Here is a 20,261-nt window from a genome sequence, read left to right on the forward strand (position 1 = left end):
AATTATGACCGGAGCAAAAAAATCAGCGTAGGGAGGAGGTCAGAGTGGTGGAGGACACAGGACTTTCACCCAAACCACAAATTTCTTTCTAGTTCTATTAATTTTGGTGTATAAACTTAACTGTCAAGTACGCTACATAACGGTGACCAGTTGCCGTTTCCCAGTTACCTTTTGGTGCCTATACTTAACTGTCACGTAACCAGTGACCAGTTGCCGTAATTTCGTAAGATATCATACAAATTGTTGTGCATAAGTTTACGTACAATATCATACGAACCCCTTGATGAGAATACATTGCCTTTTCATAGTGGTGACTCTTGTAGAACCTCAACTACTGTACATCTAAGTTGTCACTCAGGCTTGGAATACTGGAGGATTTTCATATTTCAAAGGCTAAAGAAAAGAAAGAAACCAGTGCACTTAAATCAGCTGTTTAACAAAAACGTACCAGGTGTTGATACAGTTTGATGTTAGTCAGTTTAGTTAATAAAAAATCCAGCTCTGTGTTTGATAAGTCATAGAAAATGTGTAAAGTTTAATTGACAAATCTAGATAGAAAGTTAACTTTTTTGAGAGCAGTGATTGTGAATCATTGTGCAGGTCTGCTTGCATCTATATTTACTGTTGTCGTGGTGATTGTGCGGCTGTTGCCCTTACATTGCTGTTACCACAGACATGGAAGAGTTTATTAAAGAGTACCTCACCAAGGCCAACAGAGAGGTCGAGCAATTCAACAGTCAGCTGGAGCTGCAGGGACAGCCTGACCTGTTTGATCCGTGATAGAATCTGTCTGTATGTCCACTGCCTCCATCTGTCTTATTTAACTCTAAGGGGAACCACTGTGGGAGGGACAGGGAGGGCTCCAGGGCTATATACTAAACACTCCACTAGAATGGTCAATGTGTGGTCACACCACATGCATCTGCAGACGCTGCTGCTAGAAGTCCATTCATTATCTATGTACTATGTCACTTTGTTTCCTAATTTGTGTCCAAATGAGCTTTTAAAAAATGACATCACCCATCCGAACCAGTTACACATGACATGGCTGTTTGCCTTACTTCCTACTGCAACACCACTAACTGTACAGTTAGCACTTTGGCGAGTTAGGCATTATATTTATCAAATGAAATTCGACAAATTGATGTGGTCACTTGTGTTAATTCAAATTAACACAGGTTTGTCAAGAGATGAGAGTTGCTCACAACTGCAGACAAATCTGCAACATAACATAACACAAGACTCCATCTTTAAACCAATGTGATTACGCCTCACTAAGCCTGCAAGCTATGGGACTTTCACAATTGAAGGGAATTTCCAACTGCACACTCCTACAGCTCGTGCATTTCTGTTTATCACAGTTGGCAAATTAATGCCTCTATTTCTGGACAGGCATGGATAGCCGTGTGATTCTGGTGTGCTCCCTGGTGGGGTTTTTCAAGAATCGCTCCTCCTCTGTTGTCACCCAATCCATGGCCCACCTGTTATCTTGTCTGCGTGCCACGCTGCAGCAGTGGGAGCGCTTGGCCACAGGGCTGTAAACATTGGACAGCCTGTTGGCTGCAGACAACTGATGAATGATGCCATTAATCACATAGCTAAACACCGTCCCAGTGCTTTATTTTAAGACTCCTAAAGTGAATCTAATGAAAGTGCAATAAAGCAGATTTCAGTCCGTGCAGCAAAGTGTTGTAGTTATAAAACAGCAGAGGCCGTCGAGAAGCATATTGAATCACTCCAACAGAAACTTTACCTTAAACCACTGTGTTCTATTCATTATGCTGCTAGTTAAGAGTCAGAAACCAGGTAGACACAAAGTTAAGCTAAGCATCACTGCAGCCAGGTGTGGATCACTAATTTCGTCCTTTTGGTCAAAATGTTCATTTGTTGTTGCATTTGTTATAGGTGTGAACATTCCCATGTTTTTTTTTTTTTTTTATCTTTTGGGTAGGTAAAGGGGGAAAATGAAATAATCTGGGAAAACCTAGATTCAGTTCTCTGTTGGGGTAAACATGAGTAGAGCCTTTAGTGAAAAGTGATAAGGCTTTGTATTAGCGGTGTAATGTTGCAGAGAATCAGACTTTATGTCCTGTTTAAATGAGTAGTTATGCTACTGTTTGCGCTGCGTTCGTGTGTCACACTAATGGTGTATGCATGTCTTCCTCTTATCAGGGTTCCTACACAGGTTTTGAAAATCTATCGCTTAAATGTGTTTGATTGGGTGGACAACCGGTGCTGTCATTTGTACAGTTGCAATTTGGGTTGTATAAGACCCACTAAAATTATAAGTTGGTATATCTAACAAACCAAGCATTTCAAAGTGAAAGCTTGGTAAATAAGTGGGATTTAGAAGTTATAAATGTGTAGGAATCCTGCTACATTCTCTGGAGATGTGATGGCTTTCATTCATTATGGGGTCAGCAGTGTAACATGCATAGTAATTCATCTTTGGGTCATGTGGCGCTAAGTTTGTCTCGAGTAAATTGATACTGACAAAGGAACATTAAAATGCTCATACAATTGTACACATAGTACTGCTACTACAACAGTAGGGTATATTGCATTGGCCTGTGTTCACTCACTGTACCAAAACAAATGGCCTGTATTCAATAATGAGTACTCTTGAGATTTTTACCATCTTGCTAAGAGAATATTTTAAACCCAAAATCAAATTCCTTATGAGACGGGGGAATTCTTGCTAGTGTGGTGAACACATATTCACCGTTGTTGGGTTTCTTGTCTAAGATATTTTTAGATCACTGGTGACCTCAGTGTATTTTGGGTTTGCTGTTTACAACGCTGGCTATGTGGTGTTTTTACATGTCTATCAGTGCTGTCAACAGCCAGTAAAAATCAATACTTTTGTTTTCAGCTGGCAGACAGAGAAAGAGTGATAACATTGTTAGCGAGTTATTCCCCCTCTCTCCCCCCTGGTAGTATCTACAGATTCAAATAATCCTGAATGTGAACTCGGAGCTGACACTGCTGGCCCCATCCGTCCTCTCAGTAGAGTCCACTCTAATGATCTAAACAAGCCATACCATCTTATGCTAGATGTGCCACTGTCTTTTAGAAGAATAATCCAATGCATAGGATAGCACATAACATAGCAATGCCTCTAACATGTATTACCCTGGCATGTTCCAGCCAGCAAGAGTTACTCAAAGTTACTCATTCCCTTATCTCCTCTCGTACACTCCTTCTCTTTTACTCTATAAAAAAAGTGCAATTGTATCTTGTGTTTTTATATATTGTACTTACAGTACCCTCAAATAGCTCTTTAAGGACAAAGCAAAGAATTGAGCTGCTAAATTCTCAGTCTCTCCCAGCTTGTGTTCTGTGAGCTGAAGTGAAGGGTTTTGTGCAAAATGAGATGCCACTTGAAAAGAAAAAGCTTTACCTCCGCTTACAAATAACAGATGGAACATAATGCAAACAGATTACAATGCTTTTTTTTTTTTAAAGTGGAGCATGATAGTATGTAACATAAATCCTTTGTTGACAATATGATAACTGTTGTTTGAGCTGGGTCCTCTGTTCAGCGTTTCAGGGATGCATTCTCAAAGCAGTGTTGTGAGCAACAGTTGCTGTCGCTCTGTAGTTATGTAATACTGCAGAGAGTTACCTTGATTGACAGTGAAATAGTTGTGAGGCTGACGTATGGGAGACTGAAGGTTCCACAACTTTGGAAGCTGCGACACATGTCAAAGAGAACAGTGAAACTGAAACTATAATTGGCCAAGAGACCAAAGAGTAGTCCTTAAAGAGTTGAGGGTTATGTAAAATGTTTGTGATATTTAAATCAAATTACCACTAACACATATACAAGACTACATGTCTACACTATTTTGCATGTGTTGAGATGTCATGTGAATATAATTCCACGTATTTTATGACAAAAATTGCCTTTCACCAAACTGGTACAACAACAAAGAGAAAATAATCGCATTTATTTTACGTATCTGCTAAGAATTTGAATTACCTCGAAAAACGACAAATAGTATTTTTATAAGACTGTGAATTGAACATTCTAGGTGCAAGCAAAACGTCTCTTTCGCACAAGCTACAAAAAGCAAAAGCAGATGCAATTGTTTTGTAGGAAAAAAACTCAAAGAGAATCTGAATGGTCGTGAGATGTCAGGTTTTTCTGATCCAGCAGTGCCTTGGCTATACAGCTAAGAAAAGCAGAGATTAAAGCTGCATTCAGAGCTCCATTCCTCTCCCTGTCACAGGCAGGAAGGAGGTGTTGTCAGGCACATATCTGCCCTTCAACAGTGTTGGTGAAAGGGATCCATAGAGTCGTTCTTTAAAGCAATGTTGTTGTTTTTACTAAGTCAGAAGGTAAAGTAGGCAATGTCACACAGGGGGGAGGCCGTTGGAGGGCTCAGGGCGATTCAGGTGTTCTTGCAAATTAACCAAAAATACCCTGGAATACGGGCTGCGTACCACAGCAAGTGCTGAAACCTGTGCTTAAGATGTATTGAGGCTCAAAGTAGTAAATTTCTTGGTTGCTTATTTTCATTTAGTACATGGATGACATCAATTCAACCAAATGAGATCAAATTCATTAGCCTGGATGCCAGCCAAACTTAGCTCCGCCCACAACATTTGAGGTCGGGAAGTTCGGTCTGGACTTGATCCGTTGTGGAGCAACTGTGCTCCAACCAGAGCTGTTCGGACCAATCAAATTGTCAGGGCGGGCTTTATACGATGATGGACAGATGATCAACAGTAACTGAAACTGCCGCCTCTGCCTTTTGCTCTGTCGAAGCCTGCCTTTGACTCGCAGCTTCTGTGACGTCTGTCTCCGTTGCTCTGATTGGTTCTAGGTCTATCCGTTGCTCTGATTGGTTCTAGGTCTATCCGTTGCTCTGATTGGTTCTAGGTCTATCCAATTGAGTGCAGAGGCATTTTCTTTCCTGGATGGGTTGAAAAACGCCCCATAATCCCAGCCCAGTGGAGCAGTATCAGACTCATATTCTGACTAGAATCTGAGTATGACCACGTCAGGCTACAAATTCATTACTTCAATGAAAAATCACGGGAAGGCGTGTATCGTGTGGATGCACCAACAGTGTTGTTGACATTTCTCAGAATTCCTCAAGGGGGAGACAGAAACTACGCACTATAGCTTTAAGCTGCATTTTTGTCAATGTCAGTAATATCCTAAATAGCGGGAACTAGAACTAGAATGCCCAGCCCTAGTTGGTACGGACAAAACAAAAAGAGTATTGAAGTTTGTTGGGTGACCCTTACTTATTTGCACGTTGGGGGCCCAAAGAGCCCTCCACAAGCCTCTCTGTGTGACTGCTACGCAGCTCTCTGGCAAACTGAGCACCCTGGTGTCTTCATCCTGTACGTGGAGGCTAGCCATTTTGTAGCTGAAGTTATAGGAACAAAAACAAAGTTTGGTGTTAATTGGTTTTATACAAAGGGGGAAATGTGGTGTTCTTGTGCTGCACTGTGATAACGCAGTATGAGAGGTTTTTTTTGTTCTTTTTTCTAGTTTTAAAGATTGGCTCCATGTTCAAAAGGGCCATCTGTGTGGAACGTATGCACTTCTTGAAGAAGTGGATCATTTTAAGGTATTTTTGTGCTTATTGGAGAAAGCGGCTTGGAAATGGATTTTTAACTGTCGTAATATTTCTCAGGCCTCAGGGGACTGTTGATACTAATTGTTGGAGCTGTTCTGTCCTAGCGAGGTTAAAAGGGAATCGCAGGCTCTTCACCCACACAGTCCTCACAGACAGCGAGAGGAATTTGCTCAGGTGTATTTATTATTTCCATACCTGAGATTACATATTTGCCCTATAAAACCCAAGTGTGATAGAAGAAGATGGGGGTGAAATTGTGGTTAATAACACACCGCCAGCCGTGTATAAAAAAAATACAAAAAAAAACCGTTTTATTATTCGTCAAGTAACAGTAACGACGATTCAAGTTGAGAGGTGTTTGATGTTGTGATGGCAGAATTAGATCTGGGGGGGGGCAAAGGGCTCATTTCTTCTCCGCTATCTACACGCCGTCCAAAGTAAAAGAAAAAAACTTCTTATGGTCTCTATTGTAATGACAAGAAAGGGAAAAAAAAATAATTACTTCAAAAGTGCCAAACTGACTTCCACATTTTTGTTTTGAGGGTGTTCACAGAAAGTGAGCAAAACTGAATTGCATTTGCACAAAACTACTGTAACTTCTGTTTTTTTCCTGTGACTGATGCTTTTATAATCCAATTGTTGTTTTTATTGCACCACTTAATCCATTAAATATTTATATGGTTGATCAACGTTGGTTCTTGTGTCCAGCTATTAACGCACTTTGTTAAGGAAAAAATGGCAGCTGAAATAGTGCTAAGAGAATGTGAGGAATCCTGCACGCCCAGTTTTAGCCCCCATTTCCTCATGCTGTGTGTGTGTGTGTGTGTGTGTGTGTGTGTGTGTGTGTGTGTGTGTGTGTGTGTGTGTGTGTGTGTGTGTGTGTGTGTGTGTGTGTGTGTGTGTGTGTGTGTGTGTGTGTGTGTGTGTGTGTGTGTGTGTAAAAGAAAGGAAGATTGTGTGTGTGTTCAAAAGAAAGGAAGGTTATGTGTGTTTATGTGTTATTAAAAGAAAGGAAGTTTGTGTGTGGGTGTATTTAAAAGAAAGTAAAATTGTGTGTGTGTGTGTTGTGTGTCTATGTGTGTGGATAAAAGAAAGGAAGATTGTGTTCAAAAGAAAGGAAGGTTATGTGTGTGTATGTGTTATTAAAAGAAAGGAAGTGTGTGTGTGTTTTTGTGTGTGTGTGTGTCCTGGTATTGTTGCCAGGCAGATACAACGCTCCACATGGCTCACCTCTGACATCAGCGTTTCCTCGCCTCTCTCCTGCCACCAGTGCCGCCAGTTTCTCCCCAGCGACTCAAGGCAAGACCCCCCCCCCACTCCCCAGATACACTTAACACACTTAAAACACACTCCTACCATATCGCTACCATTAACCGCCCTTTTTTCTTCCCCCGCGCCCCTCTATTGTATTTTTACTGAGGCGGTGAGACAAGGCTATTTGTGGGCTATTATGACAGCCACATGTAAACACTCGTCACTCTCGCTGGCGTCTGCCAAATCCTGCAGAGTGGGCCCAGGTCACTGCAACAATAGTACACTCTACAGCCACTTTTATTAGGTGGGATGTGGGGGAGTTCTTTTCCTTTTTAAACTGAAGCTAAGGCGCCAATATGTTGCATGTTCTGGTATCACCAGCCTTGACCCCAACATAAACTCGTCCATGGGTTTAACTGTTGTGACTGTGCTTTCTACACTCAGTTCTACACTCAGTTGTCAGTTTATTACGTATGCCTAGCTAAAAGTAATGCAGTGTTAATACAACATTCCTGCAGTAAATCCTACCTTCAGGAAGGTTATGGTGTTCAGTTTTTGAGAGGTGTTGATTCAAATGTATGGAGGCTGCCATTTGTGGTGCATGTTGAATTTTATAGCGCTATACTGCCAAGTGTTTTTGTGGGTAGGCTAAATAACAGAAATGCCTTTCTGTATAATGGAATACAGTTCAGCAGCACTGCAAACAGCAAACCTCCTAACCCTAACCCGACTGCACTGACTTGTAGGGTGCTCCTCAGCACTGGCACTCTTTTTTTTTTACTTTTATAATGGGTGTAACATATGTGGGAGGCGGGGGGTTGTGTCTACATGTGCTTTTAATGGGTGTTGACTGTCCTGTTATGAATGCTTTCTGTTATATTATTTCGTAATGACACTGCACCAAATAACGGCTAATAAAAACAATTTAAGCTGTGTCTCAATACCATTGTACATAGTAATTCCAAGCAGGTTTTGAGTACGTATCATTTGTTACTGTATATTTTTTGGCATTTTAGGCCTTTATTTGTGACAGGACAGCATACACATGAAAGGGGAGAGATAAGGGGAATGACATGCAGCCGCATTGGCTGCAGATTGCAACCGAACCTGCGGCCGCTGCATCGAGGACTGAGGCTCTGGCGCCCTCTACCAGGTAAGCTACCCAGGCGCCCGTCTTTCTGGATATTTTGATTAAGTTTAGTTGCCTTAACCCTTAGGCTACTTTTTTTTTATTACATAATTTATGTAATTGTTGAAACTAAGGTTGCAATGTTGCACAACTGTGAAAAAAGAGTCGTCCAGATTTAGATCTTTTCACAGTATATTTTTATTGCATGCTTTTTGACAACTATCATATCATAATGCAGGTTTACATCTTAAAAGGTAAATATAGCACAAATGCACTCTTGATCAGTATGATATTGGGACTGAGCACAATGTTTGTACTGAATACTACCTGGATCAAATAATGGCTTTTAAAAAAACAATTGCCAGGTAAGTTTTGAATTGCATTTGTATCACGTCAATGCTACAGAGTTCAAATTCAATTTTCATACACCTTATGATGACTTATGACGTGTCGTGTTGATGCAGTTAAACCTGAAAGATCGGCTCACAGTTAGAATTATTCCATTAGTCCAAAATCAGTGACTTCATTAGGCAGTTAACAGCTATGTTCAGAGAGCTATCCATCTGGTATCTGCTGGCCTTTCTTTTTTTTTTTCTTCACTCTTCTTTCTCCAGCTGCTTGATGTCAAAGGTCATCAAAACAGCCATGTCACTAGACACTCCTGACGTCGAGGCCAGTTTCAGTTGTTGGAGACCGTTTCCACTGAAAACCTCACCCTCCCAGACTCTGCTCTTGTTCAGTTTCAGATCAGTTCGCGCCTCTCCCATCACGCTCACTCTCTGGGCCCCGGGGACCCTCACCCTGAAGCGGACCCACGAGAGGGGCTCCAGCAGGCCCACGCGGGGCTCAAAGAGCACAAAGCCTTTCCTCCAGGCTGAGTAGACGCAAGGGAACGGAGGACCCGGCTGATCACAGCTGTTCCTCAGAACAAAGTCACACATGGGGTTGAAATCTCCACCGGGGGTGATCTTGGCATACAGCCCCAGCCGATACACCCCGGCATCGGGCAGGCTGACGCTCACCGTCACCTTGCTGTCTGTGTACGTGCAGAAAAGGTGGCGTGATAGTGGGACGGCTGCCGTTTCGGTCTCTTCCCTGCTGAGCACGGTGTGAAGCTCAAGGTCCCGCTGGTTGTGGAAGGTGATGTTACACTTGCCTTGCTGGGTGCTCACCAGCGCTGCCGTGTGGCTGAATTTGGACAGCCCCGCCTCTGACGTGCGGGTCCCCGGCCCGCACGCCGTGCCCAGGTGGGGAGGGTAGAGCTCGTCCGGACGGACCACCTTCCCTTTGCAGTGCAACAGGAAGTTTGCAGCGTTCTGGAACTTGGCTTCCGTTTTCTCGTAGTCTCGCACGAACACCGACAGCCGGTAGAAGCCACGCGAGGGACACAGGACGTGGCAGGTCAGGGCGTCCGGTTGAATCTGAGAAGCCAGGCAGCGCTTGGCTACAGCAGCTTCCAGCTCCGGGTGGACCAGCTCACACAGCACCATCAGAGGCCTGGACGTCTTCAGCGCCAACTCGTAGACGCCGTCTTCCACCTCGGCGGCCTTGCTGCCCTGGCTGCTGCCAGTTATGCCCAGGGACCCCGCAACAGGCTGCAGGCCCCAAGACAAGAAGGGGTTCTCTGGGATCTCCTCCCTGGCCCTGGGGATCGGACACTCCACTGTGAAGGAGCAGACCCAAAGCAGAGCCGTGGTGGCCGTTTCAGGCCGGGCGAACACCTTCACGTCATACACGCCGCTTGCAGGCGGCAGGAGCTGCAGCTTCATGCTCCGATGGGAAACGGTCAGAAGGCCAAAGGAGGAGTTGCTGGACTCTTTCTGCTCCGGAGCTCCACAGTGGAGAAGGTCCCGGTGCTGTGTGATCTCATAGGTAAAAGTGGCTGGCCTGGAGAAGCTGAGGGACACATTTGCCTCGCCATCATCTGAGGAGGAAATCACAAGTGGAATTTTTGTTTTTAAGCAGTTTTAAGACCATTTCTCTTTATATTGAAAGGACAGAAATGTAAGATTGATAGATGTAGGTTTTTTGAGTGCATCAAATTGTGTTAAAACGGGAGGACTTATACATTTGCAAGCCATGTGAAATCCCAGACGGACCTGTGACGATGTGAAAGTGATGAGGCTGAATTAGCCTGAGCCCCATGGTGAAGAAGGCGGAGGTCTTGAAGACCCTCTTCTCAAACTCCCCCAGGGGGATGGGCGTGTCCAGGAGCTGCCATTTCTCCTCATCGGGGAAGTGGGAATCTATGAACTCCTCTGGGTCCGTTAGGAAATAGAAATCGTCGAACCTTGGAGGTGAACAGATGGAGACAGCAGACTGGTTTGAGACTCGAAGCCGCTCCTGGTTTTGTGTGTACGATAATAAACCAACAAGCAAACTCAAACTTGGCCATGGCGCTTTTATGGAATTGTACTGCAGTAAAAACAGAAAGATTCTAAATCACTGATTCAGTTTCAGATTCCAAGTTTGGACTTATTTCACAGAAAATGTTCATTCTGAAACTACATTACCGCTGAATGGTGAATGTGTGGGGGACCGACGGGGGACCGTCCTGATCTCGCGAGCTCCAGTTTTCCACTCGCAGATCAGTCTGGCATCTTGAGATAGAGAAAATTTGGAGCCGTTCGCCGAACGACCGACCAATCAGCGTTGGTTTTGAGGCGGGTTTAGGTGTGACGCAACGAGAATGAGAAGCGACTGTTCAGTCTAAACAACGTGGCGAGTTCCACGGAGGAGATGAGCGTAGCTATCGCGCAAGTTTTATCCGAATTAGAAAGTAATCCTTCATTGAAAGAAGAGCAAAAAACAGCACTGGAGGCTTTTCCGGGAGGTTTTTGCTCTTCTCCCGACTGGTTTCGGCAAGAGTTTGATCTGATTGGTTGATTTGGCCCCAGACAGACAGACAGATGGTTTATCCAATCAGCTAACCAGTATTTTCGCCCCTTCCCAAAAGTTCTCCAACGGAAAGTTCCCAGATGGATATGCCGAGCAAATGCGAAGCAACCCATCTGGCGGAGTCAGGTTACCTTAGTCCCTCTTCCTTTTGCAAACCTTTTGACACGCTCGTGCTCCATGTCTACTCGTCCTGCTCCCCAGCAGGCGTCCAATAGGAACCACTGTCCTCCCAGAAGCACAGAGTTCCACAGGTGATCCGATTTCACATGCTTGAGGCTCTGGCCCTGAAGGTACCCGATGCCTTTACTGTGGCCCGGCACTTCTTGGCACTCGATGCCGACCTCTCTGTAAACACAAACCAAACGGAACACACTCACTGCCTTTTGTTTTGTATCCCTGTGTCTGTAAACTCAAGTTGAAGGTTATTGTTTGTGCCGTCAAGTGGGTCCTGAACACAATCAGTTCCACACACATTATTTGTAATAGAAAGGTCTATCTTGAACTTAGAAGGGACCAAGGATGCAGAATGCAGCACAATACCGAATGGGTGGATGGAAGAATGGCAATAATGAGCACTTGCTGCTTTTGAATGTGTTCTGACGTCTAGATGATGGAAAAGTGTACTGCAATATGGAATCCTATTGTGCTAAATGTTTTTCCTCTGTATACAGTAACAGTGTTTTTCCTAGCTTTATAAAAGATTTAGGTGCAAGTATTTGGCGGGGGAGTTCAGGGTTTGTCCCTCCAAAGAAAATGTTTTTCAATAAAAAAAGAGAAGCAGTTTGACATCATTTTGGAGCATTTTTTATCACCATATCTGTGTTTAAAACGTTGAAAAAGGTAAAGCAGATAATAAATAAATAACACTCAGAAAGCTTAAAGTCAAAGAAGTCCTCTGGGGACCGACAACAATAGTTAGATCTGAGGAAAGTCTTTTAGTTACTTTGGTGCTCGCATCGATTTCATTCGGCTAAGGTGCTGACCAAAACTGCTCGGGTGCCGCACCTAAAAAATAATGGGGTCAGCCCTATGTTCCCACAGCCCAATGGTCCCACAGCCATATGTTCCCACATTTCTAAGAATTTTTTTTTCTCTGAAAATTAGGCCCTATGTTCCCACATTTCTTAGGAAAAAAATGTCACTGAAAATTAGGCCTATTTCTAGGACATTTTCAAAATTAGTCTTGTGTTCCTACATTGCCCTTCAATGTAAGCCCTATCCTCCCACAAGATTGTTTAGGGTTAGGGTTAGGGGGATAAAATCTGATACAAATTTATGAAAAAGGAAATGTGGGAACATAGGGCCTAATTTTGGAAAAAAATTCTTAAAAAATGTGGGAACATAGGGCCGTGGGGCCATAGGCATGCTCCCAAAATGATAATAGTAGGGAAAACCCTGAGTAAGTTCAAGTCAAAACTAGGAAAATATCAATGAGGCATAACCCTGCAGCTGTTGGTTTCAGCTTGTTTAGGTGACCCATTTGAATATAAGGGATTTGTAGTAAAAAGGGGAAAACTAGTCTTTAAAAATGTTGTGCCGTTATATGTGTAGACATAGAGTTGTGAGACCTTGATGTCATTTATTTGAGGAATAGTTTTTAGTAAAAATTTTCAACGTTAACCTATATTCAGCCGGGCCTTTGATTAAGAATGATTTATAGACCTTATTTACATAATTTTCTACGTTGTTAAAGGAGACTCTTTAATTTCATCGCTGATTATTATTTTACATCTTTTTATACCCCTTATCAATTTTATTTCCAATTCTGTCTATTCCATCTAGTTTTTAGTCTAGCTTTTAAATCTTATTATTATTGGGGCGGCCTCTAGCTCACCCAGTAAGAGCGTTGGCCCCATGTTGGCTGAGTCCTGCAGCGGCGCAGGGTTTGAATCCGACCTGCTGCCCTTTGCTGCGTGTCATCCCCCATCTCTCTCCCCCTTTCATATCTATCCACTTTCAATTAAAGGGAAAAGCTCCCAAAAAAATCTTAAAAAAAAAAAAATCTTATTATTATTATTATATCTTCTAAATCTTTTTTATTGTCATCTTTTAATTCCTGCTTTGTCTTTTAATCTAGTTTTTATTTCACCCTGCTTTACTATCATGACTCTCATTATAGCTCTTAAATCTATTTTATAACTTTTCATCATGTTTATTGCCTCATGTGCATTGGTCTCTAATTGTTAAATATGTTTTGTTTCTTTTATAGTTTTACGGTCTACACTTTTTCTGTTTAATCATCGGCTGGTCGGTCATCTCCGAAGCACTTTGAACTGCACTCACCTCTAGAAAAATGTGCTACACGAGTGAAGATGGATTGATTATTTTTATTTTTTTGTGTTTACCTGCACATCTCCGTACAGAGGCTGGAGTAGCCGCAGCAAACGCCCCGACCGGCCGCTATCACCTCCTCTGGGGAGCTCAGCTTCTGTGAGCGCCCAAGGTACCCACTCACATCATACTCTGTGAACACAACATTCCTTTTATTCCCAAACAAGGAGTCAATATAACACCTGCTCTAAAACACAGATGGATTACCATATTCTAAAATTCACAATGTGGCATATTACCAGGGGCAATTCCAGGATTTTTTAAGTGGGGGGTGGCACGGGATATCAGAATACAGCATAGAAAATCAGCTAAGAAACATAGGAAACATTGGATAGGATAGAACATAGAACACAATGCCATTCCGCTAAATAGAACATCACATTCATTAGTAATTTCACTTCTTTTCATTTTAAACAAATTGTATATACGAATACAATACACATTTTCTATAGGCTCAGTTGCCACTTTAAATTTTTTTGGGATATTCACTCTGGAAACATGAATTGGTCATGTGACAAGGGCTGGGGAACATGGCAGAAAAGGCAGCCAAGTGACAGTTCTCTGATCCAATGGAAATCACAATTGCCAGATTGACAGCACTCTAGCCGGGTGGGGGGGGGGGGGTGGACGGTGCCATCCCATGCCCCCCTTCTAGCCCCGCCCCTACAGAACACTATGATTTCTGTGCGAGTACATAGAGTTGAGTCAAATACCCACCGATGTTGTGGCACAGCCAGACCCAGATGGCCCGCAGCCTCTCCAGCTCATTTCTGGCTCCTTGGGTGATGCTCTGTACTATCGTCTTCACGTCATACACACACTTATCCTTCAGCTGCAGCACACACACACACACACACACACACACAAAATATTAACTTTTAGATAAAATATGTTTATATAATGTATATAGGTGTCCAAATAATACTTTCATTCAAGCGTTTTCCTCATCATACATATTTCCGTGTCATTCGGTGCATTGAGCGAACCCGGTTACTCATCCAAGGTCAAGGATGTCGGTGCTGCCTGAGAGCTGCGGTATTCACTGCAGTAGATAAGTAGATGTTCTCATTCCTCAATGCTTATTCTTGCAGAGATCAGGGACGCAAAGACCCATCTCTGTTTTGGTGTTCTTAGTTATCTTTGGTCCTCTTATTTAAGTATGGATGAGCGAGAGTTGTTGTTCTGCGTAGCTTAACAGATGAAGCATGGACTGATGTTAGTCATTGTTAAAGATTCAGTTTTTACCGAGTGAACGGTAAGTAGATTTTCCCTTTGGCCGCCAACAGTAAAAATGTGAGCACTCCCTACGTTATGTAGGGCTGGTTACCGAGTTCAATCATTATTTTTAGGCACCGGCCAAATTGCCTCTAAAGTATTGAGTATCAATACCCAATTTCAATACCTAAGGAGTAAATCTCATCAGTGTCAGGGAGCCAATAAACATGCAGCGTTCTTCTACCAAGATCTAGTAATGCTGCTGATTCGCTAACGTTACACGTCATAGAGGCAGGCAGGAAAAGCTCGACGTTACGCACAGGGCTCACGTAGTCGAAGCTGAAAAATAAATAAAAAGATTTGTAATTGGTATTGAAAAAAGAAAGTATCTTTTAGGAACCGGTATTGACGTCACGGTATTGGTATCGGTACCGGTGTTGCACTTTTTTGAACGATACACAGCCCTAATATTGTTATTCCAGGATCGGGGTTTCCCCCAGAAAAGTTGTTTAGCCCAGTGGCAAGTGTCTTTTTTTCGCCAAAAAGAGCCCAAACGATTTTACGATAACAGAATCATGGGCGGAACTGAGGACCTATGAGACAGATTCCATAGGGCCGTACATTTAGTCAGTGCTAAAAGCTAATTGGAAATTCGAAAATATGACATTGTCTAACTTTCCAACCAAGCAGCCCCACTGTAACTAGTTTAAAAAATACATTACTAAATAATTCCCAGTGACTTAGGCCTGGTGGTGGCCCACCAGACTTGCATTACACTGGGGACACTGATGTTGTACTGTATGTGTTTCTTCATCACCTCTGCTCCTGCCCTGATGACATGGGAATCAACCCTGTGGAAGACCTCAGAGTTGGTAAAGAGGTCCTTTCGACGCCTCCTCTTCCCTACTGCCACAGGGTGCGGCGGCGCACTCGGCCCCAGGTGTGCTTTGGGTTTCAGGTCCCTGTGTTCCTCCGCCTCCTTCCTCACTGCACTCTTCTTCACCACGGTGATGGTCCTGGCCGCGCTCTCAGACGACAGCTGTCTCTTTGCCGCGGGACGCTGATCTTCACTCTCAACGGTCAGTTTCTCAAACGCACCCTGCCTGGGGACCACAGCACTCTGGGAAGCCTCGGCACAGACCTGCAGGACCCGGGCAGCTGCCGTGAACCCCCCAGGAGGAGGCTTTGGACTCTCCTGGGCATGGTTCTCATTCTGTACCAGAGCTCCTACGACAGCAGCAGGGCTCGCTTCGCTCAAGATCGGGTTCTCCTGGAGGTCACGAAGCTGCAGGGCCTTCACCTGTACGCATCCCTTCTGGGTCCCCTGGTCTGGCTGAGAGAGGCATGCAGCACCAGCACAGGAGAAGGGGAAGGAGAACTTCTGAGTTGCAACTGTAGCTGACATTACGCTGGAAGCATGGCGTCCTGACCGAAGAGAAGGGAGATACTATTCAAAAGACAGCAGCCATTTTCTTTGAGTTATTTTTAGCCAATATTTTTAGTCCTGTGAGTAGGTAGGGCTTCAGTACCTTGTGCAATAGCTTACAATGAGACACAGGCAAGGGTGTAGGTTTTATTTCAACATTGGGGTGGGGGGGGGGGGGACATCATAACTGCCTCCCTGGAAAAGTTTAAGCGTCAAACACTGCATTCTGGTGAATCTTTATGCACCAATTTGTGCCTTTTCTGCATCAATTTATGGTGCAAAAGGGGAAATTATTATTATTACTAAAGGTGCAGTAGGTAAGACTTATAAAAAGTAACTTTCTGTCATATTTGCTGAAACTGACCCTATGTTCCAGTAGAACTACATGAAGCAGGTAATAATAAAAATAAAATAAATCCAGCTCCTCTGGCCCCACCTACAGCCTGTAGTGTGATTTGCAAAAAATCCCCCGCTCCCCCTCTATCTTTATTCTTCACGCTCCTGTTGAGTTTTTTAAGCCCAATGTAGCACAAGTACACACAATTGTTGTTTTCCGTACGAGCCCCCTGAATGATATTTTTACCTCTTTCGGGGAGTGGGAATGTCTTTCATATTTTTTAAAGGGAGGACAAATCTACCTCTTCAGGGTGGACAGTAGGAAAGATTCATACAGCACTGTTGCACATGGGGCACTGAGTGAAGCAGAAAGTATATTCCATACAGTACTATTCTGTGTAAGACAGTGATGAATTGGCAATTATATCATGTCTATTCATGACCAGAAATGAACGCAAAAGGTTGGAATGATTAGTCACTGTCACAGCAAACAGCGCGAAGAAAGTCAAAGCCTTCACCAGATTAGGATGACCTTATAGCTCCGTGTGTGTGTGTGTGTGTGTGTGTGTGTGTGTGAGAGATGAACCTGCAGACAGACTGATGGGCAGATTCAACATGCCTCAGGAATGTGGAACGCGTGAACACATTTTGACAACAATTTTGTAATCTGTTAAAAAAAAAAAAGTCTTATTCTTTTGAAGGGACAGCAGGTTGGCACAGTGGAGAACACTGACCATCCTTCAACCAGACCATCCCGAGCAGAAGCCCCGTGTTGGCAAGTAACTAGGGTTGGCCACCGAAACCGGTAGCAGGATTTGTAGGAACCCTGTTCCATAGTGGAACCGGTTCCTACCTAACCGGTAGGAATCGGACTGGATTAGAAGGCAAATTTCCGGTTCCTCATTTCGGTTCCACTTAATGTGTCGACTGAAATATTTTCCCTCTGTCGCTCCGAAACGGACGTAAAAATATCACCCTTTCTCTTTCTTATTATATATTTAAGTACTTTAAAACGTTAATATATTGTTGTTTTTTTAGCTTAATTTAACTTAACTGAGCAGCTTCGGAGTCATTGGAATGGTTATATGACTTTTTTCAGGTTGAATGGTGGTCGTCTCGCTCTAGCTATAAGAACAAGGTAGCGGTGGAGTTTTTCACACTATCGTCATGGCTGAGCCGGCAAAAAAGAAGCCGAAAGCTAGGAAAGCATTGTCGGAGGAACGGAGAAAGAGGAGACGGCAGACTGACGAGCAAGTTTTTCCACAGTGTTGCCAAATATCTATTTCGAAGCTGTAGGGGGAGCTCTGTAGAGAAACCTGCCAGCAAAAAGCGTAGAAATGGCCAAAACTGCATAGCACCCCTTTAAAAATTAACTTTTGTTGGCGCTTTTTTCAATGCTTTCTTTATTCATGGTCAATAAACCTAAATAAAATGACATTATAGCAAATTCTTTAGTTAAAAAAAGCAGAAATTATGATTTATTATGAATAATAGTAAACTTTAGAGGATGTTGAGTGGATCACAGACTAGTTTATGTCAAAGTTTAGTCAGGATGCTATAAAATTGAATAAAACATCCAAAATTCGATGAAAGTAATCATTGATTTTACCTGCGAAGAACATTCTATTGGTTCTCTACAACTTAAATACATACATCCACGTTATTTGTGGGTAATTTGGTTGAAAGAAACCCATATTTCTCAAGGACAACACAAGGGTTAAGCGGAGCTGCTCGGGATCGCAAAATGAATTTCAGTGTAAACTGACAACGAAGTTGTATCTCATCGTATCTGCCCAGCTCAAGTGTCCTTCAGCAGGCTACTAAGCCCTATCAGCTCCCTGGGCACTACACTATGCTGCAGCCGACCCTGACCTCCGGCCCTCCTGGAGAGGGACTACGGTAAAGGTCCCAAAGGATACCATAAGGTTATCACCGGTGTTTGGTGTTTTAAGCCACCAACGTCGTCTTCCAGGCAGCGCTGCCTGGAAGGCACTAGGATCAGGCAATGGTTAGGGTTTGGGTTAGGGTTAGGTGCCTTGAAGTCGACGGTCACAGCGCTGTCTTGAAGTCTGCGTTGGGGGCTTAAACCACCATCGAGCGAGTCAACCCAGTCCCAATGATGAAATATAATCATGATATGTATTTCCCTCCCAAAACCACACAGCATTTTACCATCACCGATACAATGTTAACGATAACTCTTCAAAATGCAGATTTATGTCAGATTTACACCCACAACAGCAAGGTTAAACTGTCGTTACATCCCTAAAAGTCGCGGAAGATTTTACTCACCCTGAGAGGATTGAAAATGCTTGCTGGGTGTTTTTTCTGGACTGTCAGGCAGAGATGTTTCCACTGTGTGTTCTGAGTGGTCCCCTGTTGCAGGGGGGGGAGGCTTATATACCCTCCCAGTGGCCTGCCAGGACAGGCCCAGGAATAACAGGCCTAAAAATACTACAAAGCAGTTAAGACCAGCCAATAGAGTAAGCCCCAACTGAGGAGTGTGACGTCTTTGTGTGTGCATTTGCAAGTGTGTGTGGGTGTGGGTGGCTTACAGATGTATGTTGTGATGTGCTTGTGTGTGTGTGTGTGTGAACATTGGGCTAATCAACACACTGCAGCATATCCGAGCACAGTGTGAATTTGTCAGGTTGTGTATGTCGGCATGTGCCCGTATGGATTGTGAACGCTGTATGGCGTTGATGGGCGGGAGGGAAGGTTGCCGCGTGAGCACGTGTCGGGGTGCGACGAAAGGGTCCTGATTCGACGAACAGTTGACCGTTCTAAGAAAGGGAGCGAAGGGTTTATGAAGGGTCCTGGCATACGGAAACGCCCACATCAATTCAATTCAATTTTATTTATAGTATCAAATCATAACAGAGTTATCTCGAGCCACTTTACAGATAGAGTAGGTCTAGACCACACTCTATAATAACATCGACATCAAACACACGCTCGGTCGCCCTCGTTTCTGTTTCGCATCAAATTCACAATGCACTCCATCTCAGTTGCACTTTGCAATATATATCATGTATTGAAGGAAATATTTGAATATAGGCCTATGCCTATTACCTTTATTAGATTAGACATGTAGAGATAAGAGAAAGTCAATTCTGGTTTAATGGAACGGGTCAGTGTCTCAACAACATTTCCAGGCGTACAGCAGCTACAGTTCCCAACACAGCATGTGGCGCACATGTTGGTTTATCACCTTTTTGTAATCGCTGGAAACAGCTGCCCGCTGCAGTGGAGAACTACACTATGAAACTAAAGAGAACCAACCAAAAACGGTACATTTGTGGGCCAGAAAACAAATACAATTAGCTAAAACAAGCTCCAGTACAAAAAAAAAACCCAACCCTGCAGAGCTTATGATATTATCTGCGGGTTCATAAATACGAGTGACTGCTTTGACATTACACATCATTAAATATATATATTGAATACAGATCTTTCTGGCTAAAAAAAGCTGTTCCAAGAGGACCTCTTCCACTTACGCAATAGGAGATGCAAAAGTGGAAGAGAATTACAAAAATTTAACATATGGGGCGCCTGGTTAGCTCACCTGGTAGACCACGCGCCCATATATAGAGGTTTACTCCTCGATGCAGACGCCACGGGTTCGACTCCGACCTGCGGCCCTTTGCTGCATGTCATTCCACCCCTCTCTCTCTCTCTCTCTCTCCCCCCTTTCATGTCTTCTGCTGTCCTATAAAAATAAAGGCCTAAAATGCCCCAAAAAATGTAAAAGGCTACAGAACCGTTGCAACTGTGGAATTTCCACAAGAAAAGAAAACTATTTTCATATAGGGAGAAATGAAATATATTATGTCAGATTGAGCAAAACCGAGCCATGCAGGGGGGGGGCGGCGGCTCTGTAGGAGCAGAAACACTGACGACTGAGAGGTGTAAAGAGTACAAAAATATTCTTCTTGCAAGTACCTAAGTGCTATTACTTTGATGAACTTTTACTTAAGTACAAGTAAAATTACCGGTGTGAAAATCGAGGGTGGGGAGATATACTTTTTTTATATTCATACTTATTTAATAGGTTACACTTTACTTGAAGGTAAATACA

General features: G+C 43.4%; 2 protein-coding genes across 2 annotated transcripts in view; one reads left to right on the top strand and one right to left on the bottom strand.

Moving 5' to 3' along the window:
- Nucleotides 1-4,674, top strand: part of dnaaf9 (dynein axonemal assembly factor 9) — a 29,589-nt gene extending 24,915 nt beyond the window's left edge. Inside the window, exon 37 of the mRNA XM_039785690.1 lies at nucleotides 674-4,674. Within this exon, the coding sequence (XP_039641624.1) occupies nucleotides 674-780 (107 nt within the window). The 3' untranslated portion in view covers nucleotides 781-4,674. The remainder of the gene's footprint in view (nucleotides 1-673) is intronic.
- A 3,483-nt stretch (nucleotides 4,675-8,157) lies between these two features.
- ky (kyphoscoliosis peptidase) lies at nucleotides 8,158-18,589 on the bottom strand. Its single transcript, XM_039785691.1, has 7 exons — nucleotides 18,477-18,589; nucleotides 15,239-15,852; nucleotides 13,924-14,038; nucleotides 13,221-13,338; nucleotides 11,032-11,220; nucleotides 10,077-10,267; nucleotides 8,158-9,901 (listed from the first exon to the last, which is right to left on the bottom strand). Exons 2-7 carry the CDS (start codon nucleotides 15,824-15,826, stop codon nucleotides 8,574-8,576), a joined length of 2,529 nt encoding a protein of 842 aa, XP_039641625.1. The 5' UTR covers nucleotides 15,827-15,852; nucleotides 18,477-18,589; the 3' UTR covers nucleotides 8,158-8,573.
- Between the last annotated feature and the right edge of the window lie 1,672 nt (nucleotides 18,590-20,261).

Source organism: Perca fluviatilis, chromosome 20 (genome assembly GCF_010015445.1).
Source record: "Perca fluviatilis chromosome 20, GENO_Pfluv_1.0, whole genome shotgun sequence".
Classification (NCBI taxonomy): Eukaryota; Metazoa; Chordata; class Actinopteri; order Perciformes; family Percidae; genus Perca; species Perca fluviatilis.